The 22,982-nt window shown below is 39.9% G+C and overlaps 1 protein-coding gene across 3 annotated transcripts in view; it reads right to left on the bottom strand.

Annotated features, from left to right (window-relative positions):
* Positions 1 to 16,118, bottom strand: part of FANCL (FA complementation group L) — a 57,615-nt gene extending 41,497 nt beyond the window's left edge. For 2 of the 3 annotated variants that reach the window (XR_016281646.1, XM_089528866.1), the window contains exons 1-4: positions 15,887 to 16,118; positions 10,487 to 10,545; positions 6,094 to 6,154; positions 2,799 to 2,855 (exon numbers count right to left, since the gene is read on the bottom strand). Coding sequence is in view for 1 of the 3 variants with exons in the window: in XM_089528866.1 (XP_089384992.1) it covers positions 2,799 to 2,855; positions 6,094 to 6,154; positions 10,487 to 10,545; positions 15,887 to 15,988 (279 nt within the window). In the remaining 2 variants the exon portion in view is untranslated. Of the gene's footprint in view, positions 1 to 2,798; positions 2,856 to 6,093; positions 6,155 to 7,691; positions 7,715 to 10,486; positions 10,546 to 15,886 lie in introns of those variants that run through there. The other variant, XR_016281647.1, reaches the window with a different exon arrangement.
* Positions 16,119 to 22,982: the final 6,864 nt, after the last annotated feature.

Raw genomic sequence — 22,982 nt, 5'->3', positions numbered from 1 at the left:
GGGTTTTGTGATGTCATGGATTTGTATTTCAAAGAATACAAATATGAGGAGAAGCAACCAAGAGTTGTCTTAAGTTGCAAATGAACTCCAAGAGAGAGGAAAATATTCTCTTCTACTGAAAGAGTGTCTGGTCATTATGTAGGCACTGAAGAAGCTGCACCGGTGCTAACAAATCACAGAGCACTGATTTGGTTGAAGGAGGAGAAATAGCAAAACATCAAGCTGCAAAAATGCAAGAGGAATTTGCAGAACCACCAGAGATTCCCATCAGATCAAGAAGGAAAAAAACCAACACCCAGCTGCAGAGATGCCAATGGAATCCGCAAGAGTGCCAGAGTGACTGCCAACAGATCAAGAGGATGTGAAATGATGAGTTTTAAGAAAACCAAATGGAAACAAAAAAACCAGCAAAACACTCTGACTAAAAGCACACTTTTTAAAAGATCCATTAAACAAATGGCTGTCTTTAAAGGAAGACATATTTGGAAAATTCCCAATCATTGGCATAGTCCCTCCTTGAAATATATTATAATTAATTCCTTGTATACAGTTCAAGAAGAGTTTGTCAATGACTATCCTCAAAAAAATGAAAATGTGATACATTTAAATATGAAGGGTAATATGATACTAGTGCTATGTCAGTTTCTAACTTTATTTTCATATTCAGGTTCTAAGAGCTTATTGGGTGATAAAACACAGGCATTCACTCCAACACTATTCTTCATGCTGCACTGTACTGTCAAGTAGCACCCTGTCCATGCATAATGGATTGAAACCAATAGCCCTGCCACTGGAGATAACCAGACAGTTTGCTCCAAAGTACAGGAAGCAGAGGGCACACCCTTAAACAGTAATTAAAACAAAGAAAGGCACATGAAAATGAGAGCATCAAATTCTTGCTGGTAGTTTTTAAAGGGCCACATGTGTGCCATATGTGCCATGCTCCATGAAGTGCTTTCATGCACCTATAGTCTGAATTCTTTGCAACAGAAGATGTACTAAAGAATGGTATTCTCTCAGCAACATAATATTGTTGTCAAAGAAACAGAGAAAAGCACAGCTGGCCTTCCACATTTGCGACTTTGACTTTTGCGGATTTGATTATTTGTTGTTTTGATTATTATGTTCCCTCTAGGAATCTCTGGGTCATCTAGTGCAACACTGCCAGAAGTTGTGCTGGAAAACCTAGGTCATAGAGAAAACACTTCTCTAGGCTTTTGTAGGTCCTCCAGCATGATTCTATGATCAACATCTGGCAGATGTTGACCACAGAGTTGCACTGGAGGACCTGGAGATACCTAGAGAGGTGTTCTCCCAGGTAAGAAGATTAGTGTTTTTGTTTTTATATCTGCAGTTTTTCCACATTCACGGAGGTCCTTCATCCCTAATCCCAGCACTTTGGTGATAATTTCAAATGAAACAATGTAAACATCCCACAGGGTTATCAACTGCACATTTCTTTTGCTAAAAAAACATGAAACAAAGCAACTTTATCTACAAATGAGTAAAATTTAAAAAGAAAATAAGGTAATACAACAAAATATGTTTGCGTGTGCACACACTGCTTTCTATACATCAGAGATTGAGAATCTGTGGCCCTCAGGATGTTGAACATCAACTCAAAGAACTGCCAGTCCATTGTCAGGGTTCATCAGAGTTATAATCCAACATCATCTGGGGTGGTAGTTTCCCTATAACTGCTCTAAATGAGTAAATAGAACTATTATTCTATTTTGAAGAATCTTATAATAAGGTCATAATGGGAAAGAAAACTTAAAATTCAGCCCAAATGTTTCTTGCTCAACCATATGAATACTGACCCTACACAAGAAGAAGCAAAGGACCCAAAGGAAACAAGTGAGGCAATAAAGTAAATAGGTGACACTTCTCCCATTCAGATTTAATGTAACTACTCAAAGCAGTAAACAAGTAAAACCATCCCCCATATCAGCTGCATTTGCACAATTATTTCTAACTAAAGGCATTCCTCAGTTAACAAGGCCTCCTAGAAAAATGCTGCTTTTTTTAAAAAAATCATTTTATGGCTGTCCAGCCCATTTCTTTCTTGTTTTCTGTAAAGATAGATTTTCCCCCCATAGAATCAACATTGGGAAAATGGTGACTGAGGGCTGGAGATACACAAACTTTTGATGGTGGGTCACACAAGCACGCCTGTAGTAAACAGTGCAATAAAGGTTGAGCAGGAAAAGAGCAGTATTCTACTTGAGCCAATGCAACCATAGCATCCAACTGTAGCCATGTGTGCCTCCTTACAATAGGCAAGGTAAACAGCAGTTGCCTTTGGAATCCATTACTGAGCATGAAACCAGGTGTCACCAGCTATCCCCAACCATGTTGTAAAAGAACAGATCTAGAAGCTGAATTTTGGAAGAGGACTTAAAGTGGTCTCTAGAAGATTCTAAATATTTTTGTTTATTCATTAAATGCTTACCTCAACTGGTTCTTCATTTCACATGTGCTTATCTTTAGTTCTGAAATAAAAAAAGTCTGCAGAAACATGTCAAGCTGCTCTTCTTTTTATAGGAAAGATGTAGGAACCTATCCTTATTCTTTACATGATTTTTCTGCCCCTGGTACCAAAGTCTGGGTTAAAGAAGTCATGCCCAGGGACACATCTACTTTGTTAACTGAGGTATACCTGAATTAATGTATAATGAATGCAACAGCACTGGGCTTTAAAGTCAGTGCTAAACATTCTTCTAAAAGATAACATACTGCTGTTATTAAGGTTAGTTAACAGATGGTCTCTAACTTAAAGAAGAAATTTACTTCCTCACCAAAACAGTCTTCAACTCCACCATGAAACTGACAAGATCCGAGGAGTGCTGCAACCTCTGAAAAACATATGTTTCTCATTGTTCAATATAGTTTGCTATTATTACGTTTTGATTAATCATTGTATTTTTCTAGACATGATCTTTTTCAGACACACACCAGATGAATGAAACCCTTACTTCTAAGGTATATCATACAGCGCAAGTGATATTTGATGACTCATAGCTGAATGCATGAACCAAGCACTGTAGCAGGGATCAGAAGGAAGCAGAAACCTAAAGTTCTTACTTTTGTGTCACAGCTACTACAATCAGCCCTCCGTATCTACTGATTTTTTTAATCCACGGATTCAAGAATCCACTGCTTGATAATATTTTTAAAATATAGAAATTCCAAAAAGCAAACCTTGATTTTGCCATTTTACATAAGGGTTACCATTTTACTATATAATGGGACATGAGCATCCACAGATTTTGGTATCCAGGGGAGATCCTAGAACCAAACTCCAGCAGATACTAAGGGCCCTCTGTGTTTCTCTCTGAGAAAAGATGGCATACTTCAATTAACAAAGCCTTCAATAAAGAAGCTCCTTTTTACCATGTCTTTTCATGCCTAGCCATCCCTTTTGCTTCCTTATTCTCTCTCTAGCTGAAAGGTTTTTTGCATCATCATGGCTGGGATGGTGAAGGAGGGCTAGAAGAGCAGATTTTGGTGTCAGGTTGCAGCCGTGTGTTTGAAGTAAATAACACAATATAGTTTGAGATGGGAAAGAGTGGGATTGTACCCTTGATGATCCTACTGTAACCATGTATGTCTGTCCACAACAGGCAAGTAAATAGAAGCTGTCTCCAGAAGCCCTTTCTGAGTCTATGTGAAAAGCAAAACGGAGTTGGGGTGGAAAAGCAGATAAGCTTGCCTCACCAACTACACCTAGCATGTTTTGTTTTGGTTTGGGTTTTTTAAAAAACAGATATGACCGTTAAAATAGAAATTATAAGAGTGCAGGTGGGTGAAAGAAAAAGTCATCTCTGTATGCACATCGGAAGAAGCCTTCAGGTGGTCTCTAGAAGGTTCAAAATGTTTTTGTTTACTTATACAAGGCTTATCTGCCCTGATTATTTCATATGTCTTATGGCTATTGTTAGTTTTGAATTTAAGAACTGCTGAAATATGTTGCACTGCTCCTCTTTTTTATGGTACCAGAACTTATCCTTATTCTTCCTGGATGACCCTTGTGGTCTCTTCCAACTCTATGATTCCTGTTTGTTTCTGAATTTTCTGTTAAAAGAGGTAATGCCCAGGAACTTCTTTAGCTGAGGTATACCTGTAGAGCAAATTGAGTCAAATGTAAAACTTCCACACTGCAGAAATAATCCAGACTGACACCACTTTAACTGCCATGGCTCAATGCTATATGGGAGCCTGAGAATTGTAGTTTGTTGTGGCACCAGAGCTCTTTGACAGAGAGGGCTAAACGTCTCACAAAACTGCAATTTCCAGAATTCCACAGCACTGAGCAATGGTAGTTGAAGTGGTATCAAATTGGATTATTTCCACAGTGAGGATGCAGCCTAGGTGGATTATAATTTATACCACATACTTCTGGTAAATCATGGAGTGCACACCCGTTCTTCAGAGATCATATCTGTAATCTTCTTTCTTCCACCCATTTATTTTTTTCTTTCTGTGGTTTAGACTCAACTGCTGCCAATCTAACTTAAATATTGCACATGTACCTTTTCTGCATAGCCCTGAGGAAAATACGCATCCCAGTATGACCCTAGCTTGTTGTCTTCTGACACCTTCCCCTTTCTGGGAGTAAAAATCTGTTGTTGTGTACCATGATGGCAGGTTAAAGATCCCCGTTCTAACACACATATATAAGTGTGTGTCTGTGAGTGAGTGTGTGTGTGTGTGTGTGTGTGTGTGTTGAAAGGCAAATTTTAATGTGCCCTGGAAGTACTGACCTCCTTCTACTCTCTCAACCATCCAGCTTTTAGTATGTGCACAAATAGTTATGCTTGCTGGAATTTTGTTAAGTTCTTTGGCATTATTTTTCTTTACTCTGTCCTTTACATTCTTCATTACATGCGCCTAAATTTTACCCTTGGCTTATTCACAGGTCGTATCAAAATCCATAATTTTGGCCCCAAAACCTGCTCGACTTATATATGAAACTGACTTACAGTCAAATATATACGGTATGTACAAACCTGTTATTTGCATTGTTTTTAAAAAAAATTTGCCTATTTTTAGCATCAATAATAAAGATACAATAAAAACAAAAGTAAGAGAAATATATAACAGAAAAAAAGATTATTTTTAACACAAATACCAAATACAATATATTTTCTTCTATTTCAGAGACTCCATTAAGAGAAAGAACTTTGGTGTCTGAACACTAGAACACCACAATGATGCAGATGAAATAATTTTCTTTATCATATGAACTACACTACCTTTCCAATGTATAGCAAACTTATCATGGGGTTTTCTTGGCGAGATTTGTTCAGATGAGGTTTGCCATTGCCTTCCCCTGAGGCTTAGAACATGTGACTTGCCTAATGTCACCCAGTGGGTTTCATGGGCAAGTGGGGATCAAATGCTAGTCTCCAGAGTTGTAATCCAACATACAAACCATTACGCCACACTGGCTCTTGTGACTGCAACGTCACCATCTTATAAACACTTCCCAGCAACTGCTACACAAGAGACACATTGCACTGAGTATATATCCATCATGACTGATAGCTCCATCTTCTATGAATTTATTCAGTCCCCTTTTAAAACCATCCAGGTTGTCAGGCATGACCAATTCCTGTGATAGCAAACACCAGTTTAATATGCATTATGTATAGTAGTAGTTCCCATTATATTTTAAATATCTGAGTGGATAAACCAAGTTTCTAATTTTTTAACAGAGGGGAAAAGGTTTCTCCAAATCATGCATCCTTTATAGCCTATCATGTCTTTCTCAACTTTAACACACACCCCCATACATTTTCAGTCAGATTACTTCCCCATAATACAATCAGTGTCACAATCTGATTCACTTCAGAGGTGATCCATAATCCAACATCAGGAAGAAAATCTTCTAGAACATGGCCACATAGCCTGAAAAACCCACAAAAAACATAATCCATTTACTTTGGTGTATCCTAGAGAAAAATCAGTACAACTCTTAAAGATAAGACTCATAAATAAATGTGATGTGGACTGTAGATCCTGCTGCCAACAATTATAACAACTCATGTTGTTAACATTCAAAAGTTTCAAATGCATGTTTAATTAGCATACCTGCTTTAGAATCTGTTGATAGCCATGTAACAACTTCTTCATATGCCAGCTACACTGGATCCTACAATATATAATATTACTCATTAAGTAAACTGGGCAATTAAACACTCACTAAGATTTAATACTTTACAAAGGATCTCTATGTACTTTGCTCCTAATTCTCAGGAACAATTAGCATGGCAGGGAGTTGGTCTGGATGACCCTTGTGGTCTCTTCCAACTCCAGGATTCTATGGCTCTGTAATTTGTTATTTCATAGGAATTATTAGTTTAAACACAATGTAAAAAAGTATCTTGTGCTGAAAACATGTCACTATTCTACATTGTTTTGAAACTAACAATTCCTATGAAATAATTCTTCCTGAGACTATTTGACAGTATATCCAGTTGAGATTTAAGTATCATTTCTAACAAAATGTATTTTAGAAATCCAACTGGTTACTGCATTTTCTTTATATAAACTTTCGTTTCTTATATTAAACTTCAGAGAAGTGGAATACAGAGATAGCTGTGTTAGTCTGCAATATCAGTATGCAAATGGATTTTGTAGAACCTTTGAGACTGTGAAAGATGTTGTAGCACAGGTTTTTGTAGACTAAGGCCCTATCCAGACAGGCCATTTGTACATACTCCGTACGTACTAGGATTGCCTGGGGGACATCTTTTTTAGGCACCCGCAACCCTAGTACGTACGGAGTACGTACAAAATGGCGGCACCTGGTTCACACGGGCGCCACCATTTTGATGTAACGGACGCCTAGCGTCCGCACATCGCGGCACCCAGGTGACGTCACAAGTGCACCAACGGCGCACTGCGGCGTCACTTGTGTGCTGCAAAAAGAAGCTGCTTTTTGCGACTTTTCCCGCTGCCGGGAAGCCTTGCCGTTTGGAGGCTGTGGCTTCCTGACGGCGGAAATGGAGGCAGCGGCAGACCGCCCTTTTGGGGCAGTCTGTATCCCACCTAAGTCTACTTCCTCAGATCCAACTGATAGACTCCAAACAGTACAATGGGAAAGAAATTTCTCAAATGCAGGCCTTTTTTTTGTTTCAAGAATCAAAACTATACAAACCCACTTAAATTTGAGAGGGGTTTTTTTGTGTCAATTTTCGTTTAGAAATAATTACCTTTGCACTTTAGATAGACACAGTTGGACAAAATAATACAGTGCGCCCTTCTTTTACATGGGGGATCCGTTCCGGACCCCCCCCCCCTGCGTAAACAAAATTGCCGTATGTTTGAGCCCCATTACAAGTAAATGGGGCTCCTGCTCATGGCAGCCCAGTGGTGTACACATGCAACGTCACACACGCTATTGTTTCTTCCGGCGCACAGCACTGCTTCTTCTGGCACTGCTTTCACCGTATGCTGAAAGCAGTGTATATTGCGCCCGCGTATGAAGAAGGCGCACTGTATTCTGACAGCAAAAGAATTCTTGGGGCAAACTTTTTATGTCCTTGGCACTTTTTCATTTACCAAAAAGAAACTGGAAATACATGACTGAAATTTGAAGACAGATGTATTAAAAGTATTTCTTTTCTAATCTTCCACAAGAATCATTCTTTCAAGTTATATATCCATAAAAATAAGGCAGTACCAACCTTCAAGTTTAAAATCTAAAACACTGAAGGAAACAAGGATAAGGAGAATAGATTACTATTGTGCAATTAATAATGTCCTTGTAAGACTACATTGTACAGTGGATCTTTCACATTTGCCACAGGACCTCCTTGAAAGTGGGAAAATCACAAATAAAAATACACTTCTTTCTAACCTGAGAGAATATCTCTCTAGGAACCTCTAGGTCCTCCAGCGCAATTGCATGGTCAAGATCTGCCAGAACTTGACTATGAAACTGCGCCGGAGGACTTACAAATGCCTAGAGAAGTGTTCTCTCTAGGAATCTCTAAGTCCTCAAGCGTGACTTTTGGCAGACGTCATGCTGGACCTAGAGACTCCTAAAGAGAACATATTAATCAAATCCGTGAATAATCAAAGCCGCAAATGTGGAGGGCCAACTGTCAGTCTAGTTTTGTTCAAGTAAGAATTCATTGAAGGTTGGGTTTTTGCTACCACAGAGTAACCAATTAAACATTTTAACTTGCTTTCAAAAGGAAGATTTACAACGTGTTTAAACCATTCCATTAACCTTCTATTTCAACATTTCTCAGACTGTGGGTAGGGCTTGCCAATGGGCCAACCTTCAGGTGGGTGTCACCCTACTCAGCCCCACACTGTGTTGTGCACCCTGTGTTACAGCAACAACACATCCCTGGTTCCAATAGCTGAAATAGATCACATGTAAAATGCAAAGGCACATGCAGGAATCTGAGCTGATTAGAAAGCAAGGGAGCAACAGTAAAGTTGGCAAAAAGAAGCAAAAAAAGGAGAAATGAATGAGAAATTGGCCAGCCACCCTAGGGAAGGGAAAGAAAAAATGGGAAGAAAAGGCATGAAAAAATTAATTATCTTTCTGGTTTCAAAATTATTTCCCATTATACCCTTGTTACTGTTATTGATATGTGCCTTCAAATCATTTCCAGGGAATGTGACTTGCCCAGGGATACCCAAAGGATATTCATGGATGAGCCAGGATTTGAACCCTGGTTTCCCAGAATCTTAATCCAACATTCAAACCTAGGGATGGCCCTGGGGATGGAAAATAAGACCTATATCATCTGAGGTGACATTAACCAATCTCTATGATATATATTCAAAGTGTGGCCATGCTGTCTCTAGTATTTTCTACTGCAAGAACCATCCCACCCCTGAAACATGGTTATAAGAGACTGCTAACAAGCCTTAGCCAGCCAACATCTGCTCAGGAGGAGAGAAAAATGTATGTAAATCATTCTTAATCCAATTAAGAATCCAGCTTCATGGCTAAGAACTATAATTCAAGTTTTAAATGGCTAGGTGCCACATTATATAACACGTGAACAATGATCAGTAGCATAAAAATGTACTAGGGCAAAAATACTTTTCCTCAAGTCTCATTTGAAAGTACCTGCCTTGAGAAGTGGTATCCTTCCTAAAACTATTTTTTTTTATTTAGGTATTTATTTATATTAAGCCTATTGCATTCTAAAGGAGAAAACTGACAAGCACATATATGTAAAATTCAGAGATATAGTCCTGCCAGTCTGGAATATCAGTATGCCAAGGGAGAAAGATGGAAATGAAATAAATTGTAAGTATGCAAATGAGGTAACAAGTTCAGTTTTAACTATGGTTGTTGAGGGACAAAGGTAGGAGGGAAGATGTTGCCTAAAGCAAGGGTAGGTAGGTGACGGTATGAATTGTGGAGGAAGTTTTGGGATGTGGTGTGTGCAGTCTTAGAGACGGAAAGGAGATATGTTAAAGTGGCTAAGAGTATCCAGTGTTATAATTTGTGTAGTGTGCCAGGAAGCCACTGACATTGTTCAACCCACTGTGGATGGATTGGAGTTTGTGAATATATTCTAATTCAGCTGTTTTTCTTTCCAATCTTCCTTTGTAGTTTTTTGTTCAAGGTTCAGTGTTCTGAAATTGAAGATGGAATGGGCATAGGGCGATCAGTTTCATTTAAAGTAGGAATGAGCAAGATGAGGGGGCCACATTAGCTCCTCCAGGAGACACTGGAGGGCTCCACTCTGCCATTACAGGAGGGGAAGCCCCCAACTGCCCTCTAGGAGGCAGGAGTAATTTCACCGTGTTCTTGGGCCTTCTTAGATTCAAGAGAAGACTTTTCTTTTAACAAAAGGAAATCATAGAATCATGGAATCATAGAATCATAGAGTTGGAAGAAACCACTAGGGCCATCCAGTCCAACCCCCTGCCATGCAGGAAATCCAATTCAAAGCATCCCTGACAGATGGCCATCCAGCCTCTGAAATGAGTGAAAGTAACTTCTTGTTCACTTCCTGTTTTTAAGAAATGTCTCTTCTGGGCCCAAATTGGCTCAAGAGGGCACTAACTGTCGTAGGAATGCCCCACAAGCCCCATGAGGGCATCTTTGAGGGGGGAGCTGACCCTGGGGAGGGGCCTAGAGTCATAAAAACCCACAAACCACACTTGGACAAACCCTGACATAAAGGATTCATAAGCTTTTTCAGATCCTATGTAAACAGCCATTTCTATCACCATTTATTCATTTTTGGTGTAATGAAGTACAAATTCCAACGATACAATATTTTTCAGATATTCACAGATTCTAAATCAGAGAATATAAACCACAAATTTAGAATTACAGATTCTATAACCAGAAATTAACAGCAGGACATGTCTTATGAACTTCATAGCTAGTAAGAACCATTCAAAAGCTATCACTGCATTCAAAACAAGATGGTTTAAAATAATAATTTAAAAAAACGTATATTGCAAATGTAGGAAAAATACAGAAAACCATGCAACACACCTAGCATTTTTCAGCTGAAGATCCAATGGTAACAGTATCCTTATGTGAAAGTCTCTGCCCTGGGGGAAAAAACAAGAACATCTCATTAGGCAGAATATCCACTATTCATTTCTTTGTGAGATACAGCCTGGGATCCTGTTGATGCACTAAGCCAGCATAAGAACACCAGTGTAGGCAGTAATGGCTGGAGGAAAAAGGCTGAGGGAAAAGTAACTATGAAAAAAGTAAGGCATCAGAGAAAGTGGCTGCTAGAGATTATGGCACCAACCGTGGGTCTTAGGCGACCCCTGTGGAAAGGTCATTCGATCCTCAAAGGGGTCGCGATCCACCGGTTGAGAACTGCTGCTCTAGATCCTCCAGCATGACTTTTGGCAGAAGTTGACAGTATTCCAAGATAGAACATATTAACCAAACCCATGAATAACCAATGCCGCAAAAGTCAAAGCTGCAACTGTATTTATAGCCCATCTTTTTCTCAACAGTGGGACTTAAGATGTTTAAAGCAGCGTATGTAGGCTTGCCATATCCCGCCTGGGGGCGGGACTTTCCCGGTTTGGGGTGGGTCCACACGGTCCCACCCCAGTTTGGCCCCGCCCCCGGGATTTCCCCCCCCCTCCAGCAAGGCTCTGGAGGCTCCCTGCCTCCCTGCATGGCATAGCCTAGAGAGCAGGTCTTCAGGACACCTGCCACTCAGAGCTACTGCCAGCCCAGTTGGTACATATGTCTTGCAAGAGGCATTACTTTCCAGGTTACAGTGAGGAAAAAAAAGGCCATAAATCGTTCATGTTTCACTGGGAGTCTAAATGCCTCATCTTTTAAATGTATACCGCGTCAGTATTCTTCTAATTCTTTATCACAGGATCGTTTTTGAGGCCCTAAACACCTTTACTTGTAATATGCAAATTTCTCCCAAAGCTGACCAATGGGAAAGAAGCAATCAGCCCTCCATTTGGGTTGGTTTTCAATAGCTTGGTGAAGGAAGAGATTTTGCCTTGCTTGTAAATAGGAAGGGCTTTGGGGTAGCAAAAGGCTGCAGAAATAGTTTGACCCCTCCTTAAACATCCATGGCTCAGTGCTATGGGATTCTGGGAATTGTAGTTTCTTATGGCACCAGAGCTCTCTTGACAAAAGGAGGCTGAATGGTCCACAGAGCTACAGTTCCCAGGATTCCATAGCCTTGAGGAGGAGGAGAAGGGGGGAGCAGGAGGAGGAGGAGGAGGTGGTGGTGGTGGTGGTAAGTGGCCAGAGGCTTTTATTTTACCCTTGTGTATTTTTCTAATATTTATTTTTCCCAAGTCTATTTTTGTGTATTTTTTCTGCTTTTAATGCTAACAAGTTTGATTTCTTTTAACATTGTTAGTGATGATGATGGTGGTGGTGGTGATATTGATATCAGTCAGCTTCATAGGCCTGTGCCCACTGTTTTTGAATCCGAGACAGTGTGACTTTCCAAAGTGCCTTTTCTGTGTGTTTTTTCTCCTTTTAATGCTGCTGATGATGAAACCTCTGAGTCATGGCCAATGTAATTTGCTCTGATTTTTACATACTCATGCGCAGTGAAGAAAAACCAAAGTACCTTGACCAAGTACACACTTCTGAGAAGTATAGTTGGTGCAAGACACCAGGGGGTTGGACTGGATGGCCCTTGCGGTCTCTTCCAACTCTATGATTCTATGATTCTATGAAACCGAGGGCAAATCCACTTTTTGTTTAACCACCTTGACATGTTTGATATGCATAGCCATTTTAACCCATGTTCAGTGTTAAACCCAAAGGGTTTGGTTATGGAATAAGCCTCTGAAATATGCAAGAGGCCATGTTAAGTAAAGCCATGTGAAATGCCCAAATGTGCTGTTGTGTGTTTTAGAATGAGGAGGGGGGTGGTTTGGCCAGAAAGGGAAGTCCATTTCTGCCATCTGTCTAGGAATAATGCCAAAATGTCCTCCATTTTGAGCATGCCTAAGGAACATGCATTTATATTAACATATTTTAAAAATAATCAAAATTTTTCGTGTGTCCTCCATTTTTAAAAAATATGCCCTACATTTGAAAATGTTGCCCTACATTTGTCCTACATTTGTCCCGGTTTGGAGGTCCTGACTTATGGCAACCCTAAGCGTATGTAATGAACAAGAAATAATCTTTTTCTAAGAACGATCAGTATTTAATCAGCTCCATGCTAGCATATTAAAAAGTGGTTAATCGCCCACAAAAGCACAAGCTTTCTTAACACAATAATTTCCAGAGCAGTCCTATTACCTATTTACCCAGAAGCAAGCTCCCTGGATTTCAACAAGAATGATTTCCAGGTAAATACGCACAAGACTCTTCCAGCAAGTTTTCTAAACAAGGTTTGTTCTTGCCAAGATTTGGGAAAGTTTCCATGTCTCCCCAGCTCTGATCAACTTAGCATTTTAACGTAGACTTTTAACATAGTTTAGAAACAGTCATCAGCTAACCAATAATTACTTTCAGCATTCGTACAAAGGAATGAACATTTCACCTAAGTGTCATAACGCAGTCTGAAAAATAAGAAGAAAGCAATTAATGTACCCCTAACCTTTACCTTCATAGTCTATTGTAGCTCTCACATCTATTACATTCAAATGGCCTTTTTTGTAAAATAAAAAGCAGATGTAATTCTGACCTTTTTGTAAAGGTCAAATAACTATGATTCAGTGTTTCATTAAAGTAAAGATACTTTAAAAACACCTCAAAATGACACTCACATTGAAAAATGTGGTACGGTATGTAAATACTGAATTTCTAGACATAAAATAGTTTTGATGGGTTGTATTAATGGAGAGAGTGGGTTTTCCCTTGTATACCTGATGGCATTTTGTATATAAACAGTTACTTCATCATCTCCTTTGTTTTAAAGGGGGAGGAAAGAAGTCAGAAGAAGCTTCCCAGATGCTAAGTGCGCAAGGTTAAGCTTTCCTTTCAGTTGCAGTATCTCTGCCCAGGTAGGACCACCGGCAAAGGAAGATCATCCAGGGGGTCATTTGCCATCTTTTACCTAACCATATTCTGCAGGTATTAACTACTTAGTAGTGTTGTCATCTCTCCGCTCCCTTCATGTATCCTTTTTTAAAGCTTGCAACCTTTAAGAGAAAGCCTACCTCTATTTTAACAGGTCCGAACCTACTGGGGATATATAGTAGTGGACCCTTGGGGTTCGGTCCCAGGATTACTGTGGATCCTCAAGTCCCATTAAATATAGTAAAGTATAGCAGCAAAATGGCACCCCTTATATAACACAGCAAAGCCAAGGTTTGTTTTGGGGATTTTCGGGTGCATGTGTGTGAAGGTTTTTGACCTACTGCTTCCACCTATCTCTGCTGACTTTTAGGGTGCGCCCACACTGTAGAAATAATGCAGTTTGACACCACTTTAAAAGTGCTGTAGCTCCATCCCATGGGATCCTGGGAGTTACAGTTTTAAAACGTAGTTCTGGGATTTGTAGTTCTCTGTGATACTTCTCTGGCAGAGAAGCCCAAGTATCTCACAAAACTACAATCCCAGGAATACGTAGGATGGAGCCATGGCAGTTAAAGTGGTGTCGAACTGCATTGTTTCTACAATGTAGATACAGTCTGTCACACTGCAGAGCTAATGCAGCCTGAGCCCACTTTAACTCTCATGGCTCCTTCCTATGTATAGAAAGAAGTATATATATTCACTGCCAACACTGTAGACATTGTCTACATGGACTTCGATTACCCTGATTTGTCATATGCACTTTGTTGATTGTAATTTACCATTGTGTCTTGTCATTTTGTATATAGTATTATATATTTTGAAAATAAGACATGTTTAAGCAGTAATAGATATCATTTGTTGTTCCCCTTTTTTCTATACTGTTGAAGTGTAAACTTGCTGCTCATTTTTTGGTCCTTCCTATGTATTCCTGGGATTTGTAGTTTGTTGTGGCATGGGATCTCTCACAAAACTACAGATCCCAGAATCCCATAGTATGGAGCCATGGGAGTTAAAGCGGTGTCAAAGTGCATTACTTCTGCAGTGCAGATGCATTCCCTAGATGGCTGCGGAGGGGTTTTTTTTAGCCTTTCCACCTTGCCTTCCCTTCTTATTTACAAGGAGACAGAGAGAGAGAGAGAGAGAGAGGGGAGAAGACCCTTTTATTGTTCTTGTTTTTATCTATATCCCGCTTTCTCCAAAAATTAGGACTTGAAGAGGTCCACAATTTTAAAGAACAATACAACTGACAGCATATAGGGGAAAGCATTAAAATAAGGACTGATTTATTTCCAGTATCAAAACAGTTCACACTTTGTAAAAGCATACAAGTATGTGTATGTTTATATATATATATATATACACACACACACACAAACACTTAATGTATGTGTATAGATAGATATTTTGTGTGTGTATATATATATATAATGTGTGTATATACAATATATAGTGTGTGTATTAGTGTGTGTATATATAATGTGTGTACATATGTGTGTGTGTATATATATAGTGTGTGTGTATATATATGCATATGTGTATATATATATATATGTAATGTGTGTGCAGATATATGTGTATATATATAGTGTGTATATGTGAATATATATACATATACACACATACTCACACAATATATGTGTATATATATACACACACACACATGTATACATATGTACACACATATATGTGCACACACATTACATATATATATGTATATATGTATATATACACACACACATATATATACACACACACACTTAATGTATGTGTATAGATAGATAGATATTTTGTATATGTGTATATATATACACTGTATATATAATGTGTGTATATACAATATATAGTGTGTGTATATATATATGTATATATGTATATATGTGTGTGTAATTTGTGTGCACATATATGTGTGTGCATATATAGTGTGTATATGTGAATATATATATACATATACACACATACACACAATATATATATGTATATATACACACACACGTATACATATATACACACATGTATGTGCACACACATTACATATATATATATATATATATATATACACATATATATACACACACACACACACAAAATACATTATAAAACCCTATAAAACTGATTTAAAGACATACAGGGAGGAAAAAACCCACCCGTATTAAACGTGCACCTGCATTAAAAAATACATTAATATCTACTTTGAAAACGATGCTGTTGTCCTTTTGAATCTGTGAGCCGCCTCGAGTCCCTTCTGGGAGAAAGGCGGCACGCAAACGAAATAAATAAATAAAACATATAAAATCCCTTAAAAACAGCCCAAATGCCGATGTTCCCAGAGGAGGTCCTGAGTTCGAATCCTCCTCGTTTTACCTCAGAACCCAGGCATGATTTTATAAAGATCTCTATCTACGGGCTGGAGGGCACTACCTGGGCGGTGACGAAGCCCTCATAGACGCTCCCTTCCCGGTTCTGAGGTAAAAGAAGCGGACATTCGCGGAATAAAGACGAGCCGAAGCCCGACGCCGCCATTTTCCACCCGCTCCCTTCGCTTTCCAACACGAACCGAGACGAGAAACTTTTTACTTTTCCCGGCGCGGACGACTTTTAACGCATGCGCGGTTTCTCTTGGGAGGCTTAGACCACTTCGCGCATGCGTACTGTAGCCGGTAACACACCAACTAAGCGAACAAACTCTATCGAGAGGAAATTGCTAGGAATAAGACTGGGGCGGGCGCGCGAATCGCAAACACAGCAATAAAAAAGGGATAGCTCGCTCTGGGGCTCTGTTTTGGATATGAAGAAATTACGGTTGACCGGGCTTTTTTTTTTTTCGAATGCCTCCCTTGCCTCGCGCCCCTGTCTGTGATTGGTCGGAGCGCGAGCGCGAAGAGGGGAAAGCGCCAATGAAAAGGCGGCGCTCGGCAAAGACCGCCCCTTTTTCTTTCAGCCGCCGTTTCCTTTTCTAACCAATAGCAGCTCGCGGCGGCTTGAGCGGCTTTTTACGCGCTGCACTGTGATTAACGCACGTTGCCATGGTAACGTGCTGCGGGATTGTGGGTGTTATAGATTTGTGGGCCCCCTCTTTTTTTCTCTCTGGCTGAGCTTTCCAAATGCCCCCCCTCACCAAACTGCAAATCCCAGAATTCCATAGGATGGGTGGATCTACAGTGTAGAAATAATAGCCTTTAAGTGCTGTAGCTCCATTCTATGGAATCCTGGGATTTGTAGTCTTTGTCAGAATCCTGCTGATGCCTCAGAAAACTACAAATCCCTGAATTCAGTAGCCATGGCAGTTAAAAGTGGTGTCAAACTGCATTATTTCTACAGTGTAGATGCGCATAGTGTTGCCACTGTTAAAGTTAAACCAGAATATTTATAATATAATGTGTATATATATATATATATATATATATGTGTGTGTGTGTGTGTGTGTGTGTATAAACATTATTATATTATATTTGTTGTTGCATGCCTTTTTATTGGTTAAAAAACAAACAAGTACACATTATAAATATTCAATACAATACAATGTGAAACATTATATTACATATTCACATATCTAATAAAGACGAGACAGAACAACATAATAATAATAACATAATAACAACAACAGCAGCTACAATATCACCACAATCTACAACAAAACGAAGAAAGGGGCAAGAAAAGGAGATAAAAGAATATAAGAAAAAGGGGGGGAAAGACTAATACATTTAACATGAACATATGACATTTAATTACCTTCCTAAGGTTCTGTATTGACTAACATTCAATATCAAATTCGTCATTAATTCAGTATAATATCATGACTTTAATCCACCTTGCCTCTGATTCAATCAGTTTATAAGTAACAATCTTGCTTCGTTGATCTGCAATATTTTATTATATATAAAGTTTTTAATCTCCTCGGTTACATCCTTATTTCGTTCCTTTTACAGATTATCACAGTTTTCTTTCCCTTCTCCTTTTGTGTCATGTCTTTTTAGATTGTAAGCCCGAGGGCAGGGAACCGTCCAATTAAAAAGATTGTATGTACAGCGCTGTGTAAATTTACAGCACTTTATAAATAAAGCTTAATAATAATAATAATAATTTTTCCCCTTTCCAAATTATGACGACCGTCAGGCAACCCTATCATAGGGTTTTCTTGGCAAGATTTGTTCAGAGGAGGTTCGCCATTGCCTTCCCCTGAGGCTGAGAAAGTGTGACTTGCCCACGGTCACCCACTAGGTTTCATGGCCGAGCCGGGATTCGAACCCTGGTCTCCAGAATCATAGGATGGATCCCACTGAATTTAAACTGGGAAAAACAACAACAACACAAAAGCGGGTAAATTCTCAGACCACATCGGGAGTTAACCCGAACGGAAAGTGGGCAAAACCCACAAAAGCAGGTTGATTCTCACACGATGTAAGGGTTAATGAGCATTAACACAACATTAACCCAAATGGAAAGTAGGCAAAACCTGCTCCTTTTTACTTTCAGACAAATAAAATGTACATACAATAAAACTATCCAAATTTACATTTTTAAATATTTTATTGATTATTTACATAATTATACACATACGATATCATACATATTGTATTACAATAAATTTCTTTATAATCCATCATATAATTAATGATATTAACCATGTTAATATTTCATTAACTTTCTTCTTCTATTTTTAGACTGTACACGCTGTAGGCAGGCTTTCATCTGTATTTTGGCTACTAATATTGTACGGCGCAGTGCAACTCTATGGCACTCTATAAACAAAATCTAATAATAATAATAATAATAATAATAATAATAATAATAATTCACACTTTAAAAACCATCTGCCTGGAACTGCAGATAGTACTGAACCCTATACCAGTAATGTTTTTAGGCCATGGTTCTGGAAAAAAGTTAGCCATAGAGTCACACTGGAGGACCTAGGGCTTCCTAAAGAGAACATATTAATCAAATCATAAACTTTAATTATCAGTTTCATCATGTTGGTGCATTATTTATTATGTATACAACATCTAATTGGAATAAACAATACATCAGAATGATGCTGGAGTTTATTGCCCAGATCACACACATACCTCTGTATACTATAGACTACAGATACAGTTTTTAATATGTAATTTAGAAACCCATATTTAAATAGCAAGCGTGCATTGAACATTTTAGGTTGCATTTTGCACAGGACCACAGCTAACTTGCTCTGTCCATATATGTATGTTCAAGGCAGATCTCTTTCCAGTAGTTCTATGATAAATTTTGAGAAATATTTGTAATTAATTTCAACAACTTGCCTTGAACCTATAACTTCATACAGGAAGGGGGGAAATAATCGGATCTGCCAGGAATGAGGACAGCCATGAAGGAACTAGAAAAGATCCTAAAGAGTAAAGATATACAGCTGAAGCTACAATTAGAATCGTTCAAGCCATTGTATTTCCCATCGCCATGTATGGATGTGAGAGCTGGACAGTGGGAAAAGTGGATAAGAAGAAAATAAATGCATTTGAGATGTTCATTACTTTCATTTTTGTAAAAAGAAAGCAACACTTTAAAAAGGGCCCAAATGGCTCAAAGTTCTCCAAGTTAATTAATGAATTAAGGCAGACATTTAAGATGTGGTGCTGGAGAAGAGTGCTGAGAATACAGTGGACTGCCAAAGAGACAAACAAATGTGTCCTTGAGCAGATCATGAAGTTTATCGCATGGGGCTTAAACCGTTCCCCAGCGCGTTCTAACGGGGGCGAGCGGGGGCGCACACGGAACGCGATGGGCACCGGATGGGGACCAAAACGCGACTTTATCGCACATGGGGATGCCGCCACCACCGCCGCGCGTTCCCATCGCGTCCCAATTCGGTTCCAGAGGGCGCCATTTCTGGGGACGCTTTGAAACAGTTCCCAGAAATGGCGCCCTCTGGAACCGAATTGGGACGCGATGGGAACGCGCGGCGGCGGCGTCCCCCCATGCGATAAAGTCGCGTTTTGGTCCCCATCCGGTGCCCATCGCGTTCCGTGCGCGCCCCCGCTCGCCCCCGTTAGAACGCGCTGGGGAACGGTTTAAGCCCCATGAGATAAACTCACAAGTCTGTACTCTCCAAACTGGAGCTGTCATGCTTTGGTCACATTATGAGAAAGCATGACTCATTAGAAAAGAGAATAACATTAGGAAAGGTAGGGGGCAGAAGAAACAGAGAAAGACCACACACTAGATGGATGAACTCAGCTAGAGAGACTACGGGTTTGAATTTGGAGGACCTAAGCAAAACAGTGGAGGACAGAGAGTCTTGGAGAAGTTTCATTCACAGAGTCGCCATGGATTGGGGTTGGCTCAAGGGCAGTTGACAACAACAAATTGTTAATGATTCAGTGTCGGATATTACTATTATTATTAGGGTTTTAAATCATGAGTTAAGTCTTGGAGGCATCTGCTGCAACATAAGATTGAAAGGAGGTTCCTGGTAAAGAAAAGGTGAAGAACCACTGGCCTAAACCACGCTTCTGTTCCCAGTTACCTGGGAAAACAGACTCAGATTGAATCCAGAGAAAACAGAAGTACTTGTGATTGGTCCCTCAGGTCTAAGGAAGGAAATTTGTCAGCCTGTCCTGGACGGGGTCACACTTCCCCTGAAGGACGAAGTTCGCAGTCTAGGAGTACTTCTGGACTCGTCCCTGCAATTGACATCTCAGGTAGATGCGACAGTCAGAAGTGCTTGCTATCAGTTTCGGCTGATACACCAACTGCAACCCTACCTAGACCGAGGGGACCTTGAAACTGTGGTACATGCTCTGGTAATCTCATGGTTAGATTTCTGTAATGCACTTTACATGGGGCTACTTTTGTACCAAGTTTGGAAGCTTCAGTTAGTACAAAATATGGCAGCCAGATTGGTCACCGGTTCATCTAGGTTTGACCATATAACACCTATTTTGAAAGATCTTTATTGGCTTCCCATTCGCTTCTGGGCACAATACAAGGTGTTGGTTATTACCTTTAAAGCCCTTTATGGCTTGGGCCCAGGTTACTTGCGGAACCGCATCTCCCCATATAATCTGCCCTGCATAGGGTTGCCATATCCCGCCTGTGGGCAGAACTTTCCCAGTTTTGGGCGGGTCCGCATGGTCCCGCTGTGGGTTGCCTCCACCCCTGGGATTTCCCCCGCCCCCGGGCTTTGTTGCAAAGTCTGCAACAACGGTGGCGGGGGAAAGAGAGAGGCCTGTGTAGGCCTCTTTCCTTTGGCGGGGGGCTTCCCTCCCCTCTTTGGCTCCGCCGGAGCCGAGGGAGGGAAAGAAACCTCGCCAAGGCCGAGAACGGAGCCAAGGCGGGGAAAGAAAGCCTCCGTGAGGGGAGGATTCCTTCCCCGCCTGGCCCCCTCCGCCGGCGGACAGGCAGGGCCCCCTCCCCTCCTGACAGGCAGGGCCAAGGAGCCTCGCTTCAGCAAGGCTCCTTCGCCCTGCCTGTTCCCCTCCGCATTTATATTGACATTTTTTTTAAAATCACCCGTTTTTTTCACGTGTCCTCCATTTAAAAAAAATGTGTCCTACATTTGTCCCGGTTTGGAGGTCCTGACTTATGGCAACCCTAGCCCCGCACCCTCAGAACATCATCAGGAAAGAATTTAATGGAAACAACGTCTACTAAATATGTGTCAACCTTGGAAAGGGCCTTTACTACAGCGGCTCCGAGATTGTGGAACAGCCTCCTGGAGGAGATTCGCTTGATAACCTCCTTGGAGTCATTCAGAAAGGCAGTTAAAATGGAACTTTTCCATCTAGCATACCCCCCTGATATGACATGACCAAGAATTTTCTGCCGCCTTATGTCTGTTGAGTTTATTAATTGTTTAATTGTTGATGCTTTTAATGAATTAATGGTTTTAATGGTTTACATGTGTATGAATTGTATTGTATGTTTTGTATAATTTCAAGTAGTCGGTAACCCCGCTTTGATCCATTGGGAGAGGCGGGGAAACATAAATAATAATAATAATTATTATTATTATCATTATTATTATTATTATTTCTCCACTGACTGTGGACTGTGGGTCCACTTATGGGCACTTGCCTGCATTAAACAGGACACATCAACTAAAAACATTTTTATTTGTCAGAGCATTTTAATTGATCTAACACTGTGCTATGTTTTAGTGGTTGATGATTTTTTTTATCCCTCTCGTTTCTGCATTAACTTTTTACTGTGTTTTAATGATGACCTTTGTGCGCTTCTCTGGAACCCTTTTTGTGGGAGGAAGATGGTATAGATGTTTAAATAAATAAATATTAGAAAAAGCCAGTGTTTAAAGGAATATGGGTCTGTCCCAGGCCACATTCAGCTTTATAGGTTATAAATAGCACCTTGAATTGGGCCACATGTGCTTTCATCTGACATTTAACTAATTCTCCTGACATTTAACTAATTACATAAATTAATTATATCATTTGAGGCTGTAGCCAGATATAGATTACCATGGAGACAGTCCTATTGTACAGAGAATTACTTCTGAGTAGACACATACACAATTATAGGCATCATCATGATGTCTAGCATCCAGATCATGAGAAGCAATGGTTGCACACTCTATTCTGCTTTGGGTGTACTTCTCCAATTCAAGGCACTCATAGTATACATTTCAAAATGATTATGAATTGAAGGATGACAGACTAAAATGTATCCATGGGAGAAAAAGATGGTAAATGAGCAGGAAATATTTAGTCTGAAGGGAAGAAGATCATGTAGCACAATTATTTTCTTTAGCTCTCAATGTTAGGATGCAAGTTAACAGGTACCAATTACAAGACAGGGTTTTTCAGCTAAACATTGAACTTCTTGTTAAACTTACCTTCATTAGAAATTCATAAGTAGATCACCTATCAGAGGTACTGTAGTAGTGCATCTACAGGGGATTAGGACTGGACCTTTAAGGTCCCAACACTGTTCTAGGGTTGTATTAAAAGCCAATTTGCATTATTTTTCATGTGTTTGTTTATTTGGTTTTTATTAGGCTTGTTGAAGGACAAAATAAGTGGGAGAGCATGTCCTACCAGTGGGAAATCTACTTTTCTTTTGGATTTGTCCTAGCATATGATCATGTTAGCTGAGCTATATCAGGCAGAACATATTTGAGGAACTAAAGGCAGGCATAAAATTTACAATTCTGTAATTTCCCAGGGAACACCGAGCTGGGTTTCTAGGTACAAAAGTGTCACTGGCCATGACCTGGCTTCACTTCCTAGTTTCTGATATTCCTTCAGTTATGGAGTGCAACCTTTTACATTGATTTTCATAGCTACTTGGGATTGTAACTTTCTTTTCCATTTAAATACAAATTATAGAAATCATGAATTTTGTGTTCGATACCAATTTCTACCCTCAAGTAGACTATGACTCATGGCAGCCCTGTGGATGAGACATCCCCAGAACCAAGAACCTCTGTCCTCAAATGCTCTGCTCAGTTCCTGAGGGCTCAGGCCCATGGACTCCCTGATCAAGTCTATCCAACTGGAATGGGGTCTTCCTCTCTTTCTACTTCTCT

Source organism: Sceloporus occidentalis, unplaced genomic scaffold (genome assembly GCF_023333645.1).
Source record: "Sceloporus occidentalis isolate IW3139 unplaced genomic scaffold, rSceOcc1.0.p SCAF_6, whole genome shotgun sequence".
Lineage (NCBI taxonomy): Eukaryota > Metazoa > Chordata > Lepidosauria > Squamata > Phrynosomatidae > Sceloporus > Sceloporus occidentalis.
The sequence above is the reverse complement of the archived record's forward strand: the minus strand, read 5'-3'. Positions and strand labels throughout refer to the sequence as shown.